Consider the following 11,024-nt stretch of genomic DNA (forward strand, 5'->3'; position numbering starts at 1 on the left):
TTGCCCTGTGGAGGTGGTGTCATTTTTGCACTTTCTGCGTGGAGAAGAAGTCACCCTATAGGGCTGAACAGATAACTCCTCAGGTGCCTTCCAATGCTGTGGCTCTGACAGAGAGATGTTCTCCTATGCTGTGTGGCTTCCTCCACACCCCAGGCCCACAGGGCCCTTCCAGGCTGGGGAATAAAAAACCCCAAACATAAATTAATAGGGTGTTGAAGGGACAACCCTCCTCCACTTAATTTATGTTCCTGAAGGAATCTGTATTCGTTTCTACGAACTCAGTCAAAATGCAAGGGATTCTTGGAATAGTTTTAATTATTGGTAAATCCATTCAGTCCCTGTTTATACTTCTATTCTGGAAGATACTCTTTTCTAGTAGTCTTTTCTAGTGTAAGCAATATCAGATTTTTCCCCAAATGGTGAAACTTTTAACTGGTAAGTATAATTTACGCATACTTGTTAAATTCAACCGCTTCCATCTTGCTGTTGGGCACTAGCGCCTGAAATAACAAAGGGGACGTCTTTAGATGACCTTGGCCAATCTCTTGTCTAGAGCCCGGAGAACCTGCCTTCTCAGCTGTCAGCTGCACGTCAGCAAGCCAGGCGGATGCCCTAAGTTTTTGGAAAGAGTGTCCTTCCCTAATGCACAGGTGCACACTCTCTGTCTCTCTCTTCCTTCAAGAAAAGGATTTGAAGCATCCTAAGGAAATACATACTGTTCACGGCCAAAGTAGAGGAAGAAATGTGGATAAAGGGGAAAACCTAAGGAAAGACGAGCACTAAGGTAGACCGGAGTTCCCTGGCAGGCAAGGTGAAGACCAACAGAGGCGATTGAGGATTATCAGTGTCCAGAAGCAAGTGAATAAACTAGTTTTTCCCGGCACTGAAGATACGGAGGACTTCATTTCCCACAACCTGATGTAACTCACAGTGAGTTTCGTAGGGTCGGGCTTTATAATCTCCTTCAACGCGGGTCCGTGACAGCTAACACATCCTCAGGAAAAGAGATTCCGCAAAGGCCCAAGAGGTGCAGCCCAGAGACACAGCTTCGTGACGGCCGCTCCTGCACCCGGATTAGACAGTGTTTCTCAGAGTGCAAGTCTTGCCCCCAGAGATGTCTCTGAAGAAAGTAGCCCATGGCCAGATGTTGCCCTTTTAGAGGCTGAGAGAACATAGTCACAGCTCCTACTCCTTCAGTAAAAGAACCTTGCTTCACGTTTTTTACCCAGCATTTCTCCAAGCTTACTTGGTTACAGAACTCCCTGCCCCACTGGCATTGTTCTTCCATGTTTCCAGTGCTGTGTGTCAGCCCTGAGAGAACCATAATTCAAAAAGAGTCGTGTACCACAGTGTTCACTGCAGCATTGCAGCACTATTTACAGTAGCCAGGACCTGGAAGCAACCTAAGTGTCCATCGACAGATGAACGGATAAAGAAGATGTGGCACATATATGCACTGGAATATTACTCAGCCATAAAAAGAAATGAAATTGAGTTATTTGTAGGGAGGTGGGTGGACCTAGAGCCTGTCATACAGAGTGAAGTAAGTCAGAAAGAGAAAAACAAATACCATATGCTAACACATATATATGGAATCTAAAAAAATCGTTCTGAAGACCCTAGGGGCAGGACAGGAATAAAGACGCAGACATAGAGAATGGACTTGAGGACACGGGGAGGGGGAAGGGTAAGCAAGCTGGGACTAAGTGAGAGAGTGGCATGGACGTATATACACTACCAAATGTAAAATAGATAGCTAGTGGGAAGCAGCCGCATAGCACAGGGAGATCAGCTCAGTGCTTTGTGACCACCTAGAGGGGTGGGATAGGGAGGGTGGGAGGGAGACACAAGAGGGAGGAGACGTGGGGATATATGTATATGTACAGCTGATTCACTTTGTTACACAGCAGAAACTAACACCATTGTAAAGCAATTATACTCCAATAAAGATGTTAAAAAAAAAAAAAAGTAATACCTCTCTTTGGTGGTGGCCAGCCCAGCCAGGAAAGAGGAAAGGGGGTGATTTATTTTCTGCCTCCTGATAAGCACGTTTCTCTTTCCCCGGGTGTTGCCTGGACGGACGTCAGCCATGTTCTTTCTTTAACGTGCTCTCTCTTGGGGTCCTTTGGTGACCGGGAGCCAGTGGCATTGTCGAAGTTGCCTTCCTGTGAAATCTAACTCCATTATGTTTGACTTAACAGGTGCTGCACACCCCACCGGGACCCCTTTTGGGCCACCGCCTCATCATAGCAACTTCCTCAACCCTGCTGCTCACCTTGGTGAGTTGCCCATCAGCGACGGGCAGCAACGTGTGTATCTCAGAAAAACCTTTGTTCACTGCGCTCCTGCTACACTTCCTGCTAAGTGGGCCATAGTCCCAGATAAGTCACTTACTGCTTTAGGTGGTGGTGATCCTGTAGAACTCTGAATCCCCGCCGTCCATCTCCAGGATTTCAGCACCTCTCATACCGTGTTCTTCAAGTAGTAGATCTGTGCGCAGTAGTGGCTGTGTGTAGACTTGCTGAGCGGGTGCGGTGGGTGAAAGCCATGCCGTGGAACCCCAGGGCATCCACGTTTACAGCAGCCTGTCCCTGCCCCTTGGAGAAGATGGTGAGCTCTTGCCCACGTAAAGGCACCCATGGAGGTGGAAAGAAGGACACGATGTTATGAAGAGACAGCATCCATTACTTTTTAATCACTTCACATTTCACAACCCTATTATATCTCTTCCTAGTAAAGGTGCTTTACTCGTGGCCTTTATTTGATGTTTTCTGCACGTGCACAAGCAGGTGCAGGCAGTGGTATGCCCCAGCGACAGGGTATAGGATACGTGTGCCCTCAGGATTTCATTAAGAGCTTGACTTTAAGCTGCCATCTTACTTCTGGTCTATGAGAGCCTACACGGCACATTCTGGGAAGAGGGGAGACGGGCAGGGAGGCATCTGAGCGCACTGTGGCTTGAGCAGTGTTCCCCACCCAGCAAGAGAGAAATGGGGCAAAATGCATAGTTCTGGAAAATAGCTTTCATAAATATTTTGCTAACCCCATGCCCAAATGCAAAAGGATGAAAACCCTTTGCATAATCTGGCGGGAGAAGTGGGACAGGTCAGGTCTGAGTATAAATGCCTTCCCAGCTCCCGGGAAGCTCTTGTCTTCCTCACTCAGTGGAGTCCTGCAACCATGTCTTTCTTCCCAATCTTGTCTGCAGAGCCTTTTAATCGGCCGTCTACGTTCACCGGCCTGGCAGCAGTTGGGGGCAATGCCTTCGGGGGACTTGGAAATCCTTCAGTTAGTGAGTACCCTCTGACTTTTTAAAATCTGCCTTAAATTATTTATCTACTCTGATCTGTCTGTGGCTCAAGACCTTTCTAGGGAACCGCGCTCTTGGGAAACAAACTTAGGTGATACCATTGCAAAAGCAGGCCTCATCAGTGGAGTTAGGTCTAAACCGACGTTTTAAGGCTAGCCAACAGTTGATAGATGTTCCTGAGGGTCAGGAAAGGTAGTGTAGTCAGTTGAACTCCAGAGAGTTTGCTGAAGTTCACAGTTTCATCCATATTCCATCTCTACTATCCCACATTTTAGCCACAGCTCCCATTAGACGTGAAGACAGCTTTAGCGGGAGTGAGAAAACGCACTGAAGAACAGGAAGGCAGTGCAGGCTCAGGACCGTCAGGAGAGGGCCACACTTGGGGCTGCATAATCCAGGAAGACTGTGCAGTTTTCCACTGCTCAATCTGTCTAAAGGAGGAAGGGCTCCTGTTCTAAACATGCTTTAGCCACTGAATGTCAGCTCGTTTTCTTTCGTGCCTTCCATACGTCATGGCCTCCGGCTACAGGAGACTTACAGTGCAGCTTGAAGCAGCCGTCACGGTTCCACATAGCGTGGAGACCATATGTGTCTGGATCAGGACCCTGTCTGGTCTCTGCTGACTCTAGTTCTGGTCGCTAAGGTTGTGGACGGGGGCAGCAGTCATACTAGCAGGGTCGTGGTGGGCAGAGGATAACCATGAATTCTGCTCTGAACTGAGCTATTGACCGAGGTCACACTCCTCTGCATGCTCGGGACGTCTGCGTGTGCCAGATAGGCGTGATTAGGTGATCCCCATACCTGTTGGGTCCCTTTCCTTTTTAATCAGCCCCTCCCGCCCCTTTGCCTTTGGTTAAAAAAAAGAAAAAACGCTGTGAGCTTACTTACCTCTCCAGTGTAGGACAAGTTCCTCTAATGAATCTGTTAATCTCCTTTCCTTTTCCAGCTCCCAATAATATGTATTCATTTTAACTCTGAATGCTGTTAAAAGTTTTTTGGTAAGTACCTTCATTACAGCAGATTATATAATTTCTCTGAAACCTTTTTGTTCTCCACTTCACCATTTCAGCACCCAACTCAGTGTTCGGCCACAAGGATGGCCCCAGTGTGCAGAACTTTAGCAATCCTCACGAGCCCTGGAACCGGCTGCACCGAACGCCTCCGTCGTTCCCGACCCCTCCGCCCTGGCTGAAGCCAGGGGAGCTGGAGCGTAGCGCGTCCGCTGCAGCTCATGACAGAGATAGAGATGTAGATAAACGAGACTCATCCGTTAGTAAAGATGACAAAGAAAGGTACGCAAAGAACCCGCTCTCGAGTCCCAATGGGGGAGCCCGCTCTGGGCCAAGTACTGGCCACCCACCCTCCCCAGCCCAGCCTCGTGCTTCAGCTGTAGCCTCGGCCCGTCACACAGCCGGGGTGGTGTCCCCCCCCGCCCCCCCCCCTCGCCCGGCCCTTCAGTGCATCGTGACCACAGGCCAGCATCACAGTTCTGTATCCAGTACAGAGCAAGTGAATCTGACTCACGAGCAGCTCCACACTCAAGGTCCCCGTGAGCATTAGTCTCTGCGAACATAAATCTCTCTCAAGAAGGTAGCAAGATGGAGCCTGGACCAGAAGACACACACAGCATGAATCAACACCATCTTTGCTTTCAAGTTCGTGCAGTCCATTGACTCATCCATAGGTTTTTTGCTCTCTCCCTTTTTTGTTTTCTTTTAGAAAGTCATGTTTCCATTGTCTCATTGTATTTCTCTCGAATTTTGTTCAAACTCAAATCCTGGGCTCACAGATAACTGATAAAATTTTGCTAACCCAGATTTAGGGAAACCTCACCAAGCAGTTTGGGTCTGGGTTTTGTTTTGCCAGTGGATAATTAATTTTACTAACCATTTGTATCTCCATACGTGGTAACCCATGCCTGAAGAAGAATTAGCCTTCAAGAGGAAAATGTCTTATAGTTATTTTTTCTGAAGAATGTTACAAGCATTCTTGACAAAGCATACTCCCTTTTCCCCCCTTTCTTTAGGGTATGTTCATTTTGAATGAACTAGCAAGGCATACACAAGATACGCTTGACAGAAAATACCTAATAACACTTTCCTTTTGCTATTTAAATCTCAAATACGATCCAAATCTTTAGTTTTCCTTTACTGTGTATATTGTGTGTGTGTGTGTGTGTGTATACATATGTACGTGTTTGCTAGGGATTTAAAAGAATTCAAGTTTGCAGGTTTTAAATGCAGCAGATTAAGTAGACCATCATAGGCCATCATGCCAACTGATTTCTTTCTTATAAAAGACGACGCATTTTTCCTTCAGGACAGCATGGTAAAAATCTCTTAGCCAGTGGGAGGACCGTTTATGACATGCAGCTCTGAGCTGCAAACTGCAACAGTGAGGTGCGTCTGGACCCGGCAGCCCCTAGACCAGGAGCTCTCTGGACGGTCTGTCAGCGAAGAGAAGGCACGATATGGCAGCAAACCTTGCCCCGCTTTTCTTGATGCAGCTAAAAATGGCCTTTTAGATGAAAGTCAGGAAACTTAATAAAATACACTCGTCTTTATTCTTACCTTTTTTTTTTTTTTTGCGGTACGCGGGCCTCTCACTATTGTGGCCTCTCCCGTTGCGGAGCACAGGCTCCGGACGCGCAGGCTCAGCGACCATAGCTCATGGGCCCAGCCGCTCCGCGGCATGTGGGATCCTCCCGGACCGGGGCACGAACCCGTGTCCCCTGCGTCGGCAGGCGGACTCTCAACCACTGCGCCACCAGGGAAGCCTTATTCTTACCTTTTAAAGATGCTCTTCCTTCTTAGCCTTTGCACGTTGGTAGGGGAAACGTCCTTAATTTCTCCCCCGGGGCCCCCTTGCCTTCTGAGCTACCCAGGCTTCCTGCTTCCCTCCTCACCTTCGCCACGTCTGTCTCGGGTCGTCTCTAAAACACCAGGTTCCTGGCCGGCCTCTTCACATTTTACCGTGTTGTCCTCTGTCGCTTTGCATTTTGTGCCCTGCACTCTTAAGTCCCACCCAAGACGGGCCTCTCAGCTTCTCCTTCCACATTTCCAGTCACAGATGGAACTTGTTCCCAACCTGTCCCTTGAGGTTTTGTGTCTCTGGACCCACTTTTCCTTCTGGCTTTCCTCTATCAATCTTCTCAACAGATTATGGCTTTCTTCTCCTTCCTAATGCAGAGGTGCTTTTTGCACCCCCAGAATCCAGAAACTGTGGTTTCCCTTTTAACCCCCTCGGTGCTGCCTCTTGGAGGCCGCCCTGTATCTGCCCGCTTTTCTCTGAAACCAGCCCTCTGTCCCGACCTCGGGACGGAGATGTTCCCATAATCTCCCCGTTACTCTCCTCCCACTGGCTCTGAACTGCAACGTTGGAAGAAAGGTTTGGGGCTCTTAAGACTTGATTCTTGACACTAAAAGATCCTGAGACTCTAGGCAGACGGGCTGTGTGGTCCCATCACTGACGCACTGACCACGCTGGTCCGTTCAGGTTTCCGAAAGCTCTCCCTCCCTGGCCTGTGCCTCTTACACACCGAGCGTCATTCCCCCCGTCAGACGCTCCCAGCCCCGTCATCCCTAGCACTTCACCCCCTCGAGCTTCCTCTAAAATCTAGGCCAGTCAGGTCAGGGTGGCTGGTCACCCTGCCCACAAAGGGCACGTGCGGCTGCCCGGGGGACCGTGGGGGCCAGAGCCCCGCGCGGCCTCTTCCCGCCATCTCATTGGCAGCCCCTGGCCGGCCGGCAGCCCGTCTCATTTGCCTCCTGGTGTCTCCTCCTCAGGGAAAGCGTCGAGAAGAGACACTCCAGCCACCCTTCACCAGCACCCGTCCTCCCGGGGAGCACCCTGGGGCACGGCCGCAGCTCCACCGAACAGATCAGGGCTCATTTGAGCACCGAGGCTCGTGAGAAAGACAAATCCAAAGACAGGGAGAGAGAACACTCGGAATCCCGCAAGGACCTGGGCGCCGACGAGCACAAGGCGAAGGAGGGCCCGCTGCCCGAGAAGGACGGCCACGGCCATGGCCACGAGGGCCGCGGCGCGGGCGAGGAAGCCAAGCAGCTAGCCCGGGTGCCGTCGCCCTACGCACGCGTGCCCGCCAGCGACAGCGCCAGGCCGGGCAGCGCCGCCAGCCGCGAGGCCGAGCCACGCAAGGGCGAGCCGGCCTACGAGAACCCCAAGAAGAGCGCCGAGGTCAAGGTGAAGGAGGAGCGCAAAGAAGACCACGACCTGCCCGCCGAGGCCCCGCAGAGCCACCGGTCCTCGGAGCCGCCGCCGCCACCGCCGCCGCCCAGCTCCTCGGCCAGCGTGCACCCGGGGCCCTTGGCCTCCATGCCCATGACCGTGGGGGTGACGGGCATACACCCCATGAACAGCATCAGCAGCCTGGACAGGACTCGCATGATGACGCCTTTCATGGGCATCAGCCCCATCCCGGGCGGAGAGCGCTTCCCATATCCTCCTTTCCACTGGGACCCCATCCGGGACCCGTTGAGGGACCCCTACCGGGAACTTGACATTCACCGGAGAGACCCGCTGGGCAGGGACTTCCTGCTGAGGAGCGACCCTCTGCACCGTCTCTCGGCCCCCCGGCTGTACGAAGCCGACCGCTCCTTCAGGGACCGGGAGCCCCACGACTACCACCACCATCACCACCACCACCCGCTGTCGGTGGACGCGCGGCGGGAGCACGAGCGCGGGGCGCACCTGGACGAGCGTGAGCGCCTGCACGTGCTCCGCGAGGACTACGAGCACCCGCGGCTCCACGCCGTGCACCCCGCCTCCCTGGACGGACACCTGCCGCACCCCGGCCTCATCGCGCCCGGCCTGCCCAGCATGCACTACCCACGCATCAGCCCCACCGCGGGCCACCAGAACGGACTGCTCAACAAGACGCCCCCGACAGCGGCGCTCAGCGCGCCTCCGCCGCTCATCTCCACGCTGGGGGGCCGCCCCGTGTCCCCCCGGAGGACTACCCCTCTGTCCGCGGAGATCAGGGAGCGGCCGCCCTCCCACACGCTGAAGGACATCGAAGCCCGGTAAGGAGAGGACGGGACGCGAAGAGGACGAAGAGAGCCCGCGGCCGCAGGCGCCAGACTCGAGAGAGCGCGCAGGCAGAGGTCCCGCGTCTCCACCGACGCAGACGGGGCGGGGGGAGCCCCCAGCACTTCCCCTTGTAAAAAGTGTATAGACTCAGCGCAGATTTTGAAATGTTTTTGTATATTCTATGTTGAAATTTTTCAGATCTTTTAGCCGATTCGTATGTTCTCATGTCTCCCCACTCTTTTGGTTTCTCGTATAAAACTTTTTGATTCGAACCAAAACAGTGAAGATGACAACACACATAATGGGGGGGGGGGCGGGCGAGGGTAGGAGACAACAGTCCACACAGTCCATCGTGCAGAGGTCTTTCAGATGAGAAGGGAAGGCTGTGTACATAGTTATGTAAAAAAAAAAAAGATTGCTTCATGAGCTAATGGTTCATATATGCAAAGGGTAAGATGAAAGCTTTACTTTGTACAGATGTAAATAGATAAAGATTAAGTAACATAATACATTAATACTTCTTAAAATGTGCTATTTGCAGACTTTATATCAGTGAGCACAGTCGGCTTCGGCTGTGTTCCCATGTATTGTTCTAGACAGCTAAACCCTTCAACTATGCAATGAATGTTAGGGCTTTTCACAAAAGCCCGCCTAACTCAAAGGAGCCTTTTCAAGTCCATTTACAACATACTTAAGGTCATATTTTCCCTGAACAAGCGCTTATGTGATATGACTCTGTTTTCCTTGCTTGTTATTTCAAACGGAGAAACACCCGATTTTGCAAATTGGACCCCAGGCCGAAACTTTGCATCTGAAGTTGCCGCTTGTGGGCCTTTGGGGGAAGTGGGGAGTGCAGCCCCAGTAAGGTAACCAAGGCCGTGAACAACCAGTGCCAGGGAGGATGGGAGTTGTCAGATGCCAAAATCAGGGGACACAAACAGGCCGCCAGCATCTCGTCACCATCAGTCACGTGATTTCACACACCCCCTCATGTGGGAACCATGCGTTTTTTTAGTGTGTCCTGTTTCCTATCTGTACACACCTCCTCGTTCTGTAATGAGATCCAGTTACACCCAAACAAACAGATCCTGAAAGAAAGCTTCGCGTTTTCTCAGATGATGGATATGTTATCACTGTATTCAATAACTGCTGAAGTTAAGGTGCATATTTCCTAGCGTGGCTCACCATGTTCCCGTCGGTAATCAAGTCCGGGAGTAGCCGAAACAGGTCAACCTTGTGGGGCCAGGGAGCATTCCAGAGGGTGAAAGGTGGCGGAGAGACGGTCTTGTGTGTGCGTGTTTTTTTGAGTTTGCATCAAATCTGTCTCTTCATGATAACTTTTATAATACATTCAGCCTCTTGTCTACATATTTGGAGAGAATATGACTTTACTAGCAAAGAAATACAATATATCTTGTCTACTGGACTGTAAAATATATGTATGAAATAAAATTAGTTCCATTTGGTCTTCTAGTATATTAAAGTGCTATCTGACGTTGTTATCCTGTTTTTGCAAAAAAAAAAGTTAACTACAGACCATTGTTTCTAATAAGCAGAGAGATCTATTTTAGTAGTCAACTGAAGGTTTAGTTGTGAGCTTCAGATTTTGTGAATTCCAGATGTTGTGCAGTGTTTTTTTTTTTTTTTAAGACAACAACTAAAAAGGAAAAAAAAAATCCAAGGAATATGTACACTGGAACCGTAGTGGTAGCTTTCAGTATTGTAAAGAGATCGTTCTATACAGACCTTTTTGCTGTTCCTCCTGTATGTAATAAAGTCCTTTCTAGATCCTATGTGAAAAGAAACGTGAAACGACTGAGTCTCCAGCATGTTCTCATCGGCGGAGCCTTCTTGTGTTATGTAAACTGTGCCATGTTATTAAAAAATGTGAACTAAGCTTCCAGCTGCTTGTTTGTGTGGGATGGCCAACCTTACCATAGTGAAGAAGCCATACTTGCAAGACAGGGCTTTGGAAGAGAAACACCTTGAACCCTCGAGTGACGACGGAAGGCTGACTGCCCTCCCTGACCCACGTAGAGACTGCCAGTTAGTTTCTGTAAACGTCTGCCCTCTACCCAATCAGGAATTTTTTTTTTTTTTTTTGGTATGTTCTAAGCAAAGTCCTGTAAGTCCTGGGAAGGTGCTTTTAGATTTCGTAGGTGATACACGTGCGGGCTGATTTAGCCAGCACCCTTTGTGTCTCAGGCCTCCTTCAAAACTCAGCATGTGCTCTGTCTGCGTTGATGACAGATCTGATCGAGGGCCTTTGCCAGCAGCCGGTGCTTGCCTGTTCTTGCCATTACAACCTGTGGACTCAGTCTGTTGTATGTAAATTCAGACTTTCCAGGTATTTTGTTCCCATCTTTTTCCTGTGTCTCACTGAACTACATGGCGTAACCCTCATCAGCTTGCAGACCTCTCCCTCGTCCTCTAAAATTTGTTTTTTCAAGATGTAAAAATTGTTAGATTTTCTGGTGTCAATACGATGCCATTGTTATTTGGATGAGATGGTTTGGACGGGTGTTTGAATCCTAACTGGACAAAACAAAAGCAGTCCGGCTTAGCAGGATGCGGGTGGCCGCTGTTGGAGAAGATGGACTGGAAGTGAACAGAAACCAGGGGCTTGGTTTCTGTGCCTGCAGCTCTGCGGGGGGGGGGGGGGGGG

General features: G+C 50.4%; 1 protein-coding gene across 5 annotated transcripts in view; it reads left to right on the forward strand.

Moving 5' to 3' along the window:
- Positions 1-10,256, forward strand: part of AUTS2 (activator of transcription and developmental regulator AUTS2) — a 1,119,937-nt gene extending 1,109,681 nt beyond the window's left edge. For all 5 annotated transcript variants that reach the window (XM_027126203.1, XM_027126199.1, XM_027126201.1 and 2 more), the window contains 4 exons: positions 2,202-2,279; positions 3,209-3,292; positions 4,380-4,602; positions 7,096-10,256. In XM_027126203.1, the coding sequence (XP_026982004.1) occupies positions 2,202-2,279; positions 3,209-3,292; positions 4,380-4,602; positions 7,096-8,356 (1,646 nt within the window). In that variant the 3' untranslated portion in view covers positions 8,357-10,256. The remainder of the gene's footprint in view (positions 1-2,201; positions 2,280-3,208; positions 3,293-4,379; positions 4,603-7,095) is intronic.
- The last annotated feature ends 768 nt before the right edge of the window (positions 10,257-11,024 follow it).

The sequence above is a fragment of the Aethalodelphis obliquidens genome, unplaced genomic scaffold (assembly GCF_003676395.1).
Source record: "Aethalodelphis obliquidens isolate GAN/ISIS:26980383/991018 unplaced genomic scaffold, ASM367639v1 scaffold30, whole genome shotgun sequence".
Taxonomy (NCBI): domain Eukaryota; kingdom Metazoa; phylum Chordata; class Mammalia; order Artiodactyla; family Delphinidae; genus Aethalodelphis; species Aethalodelphis obliquidens.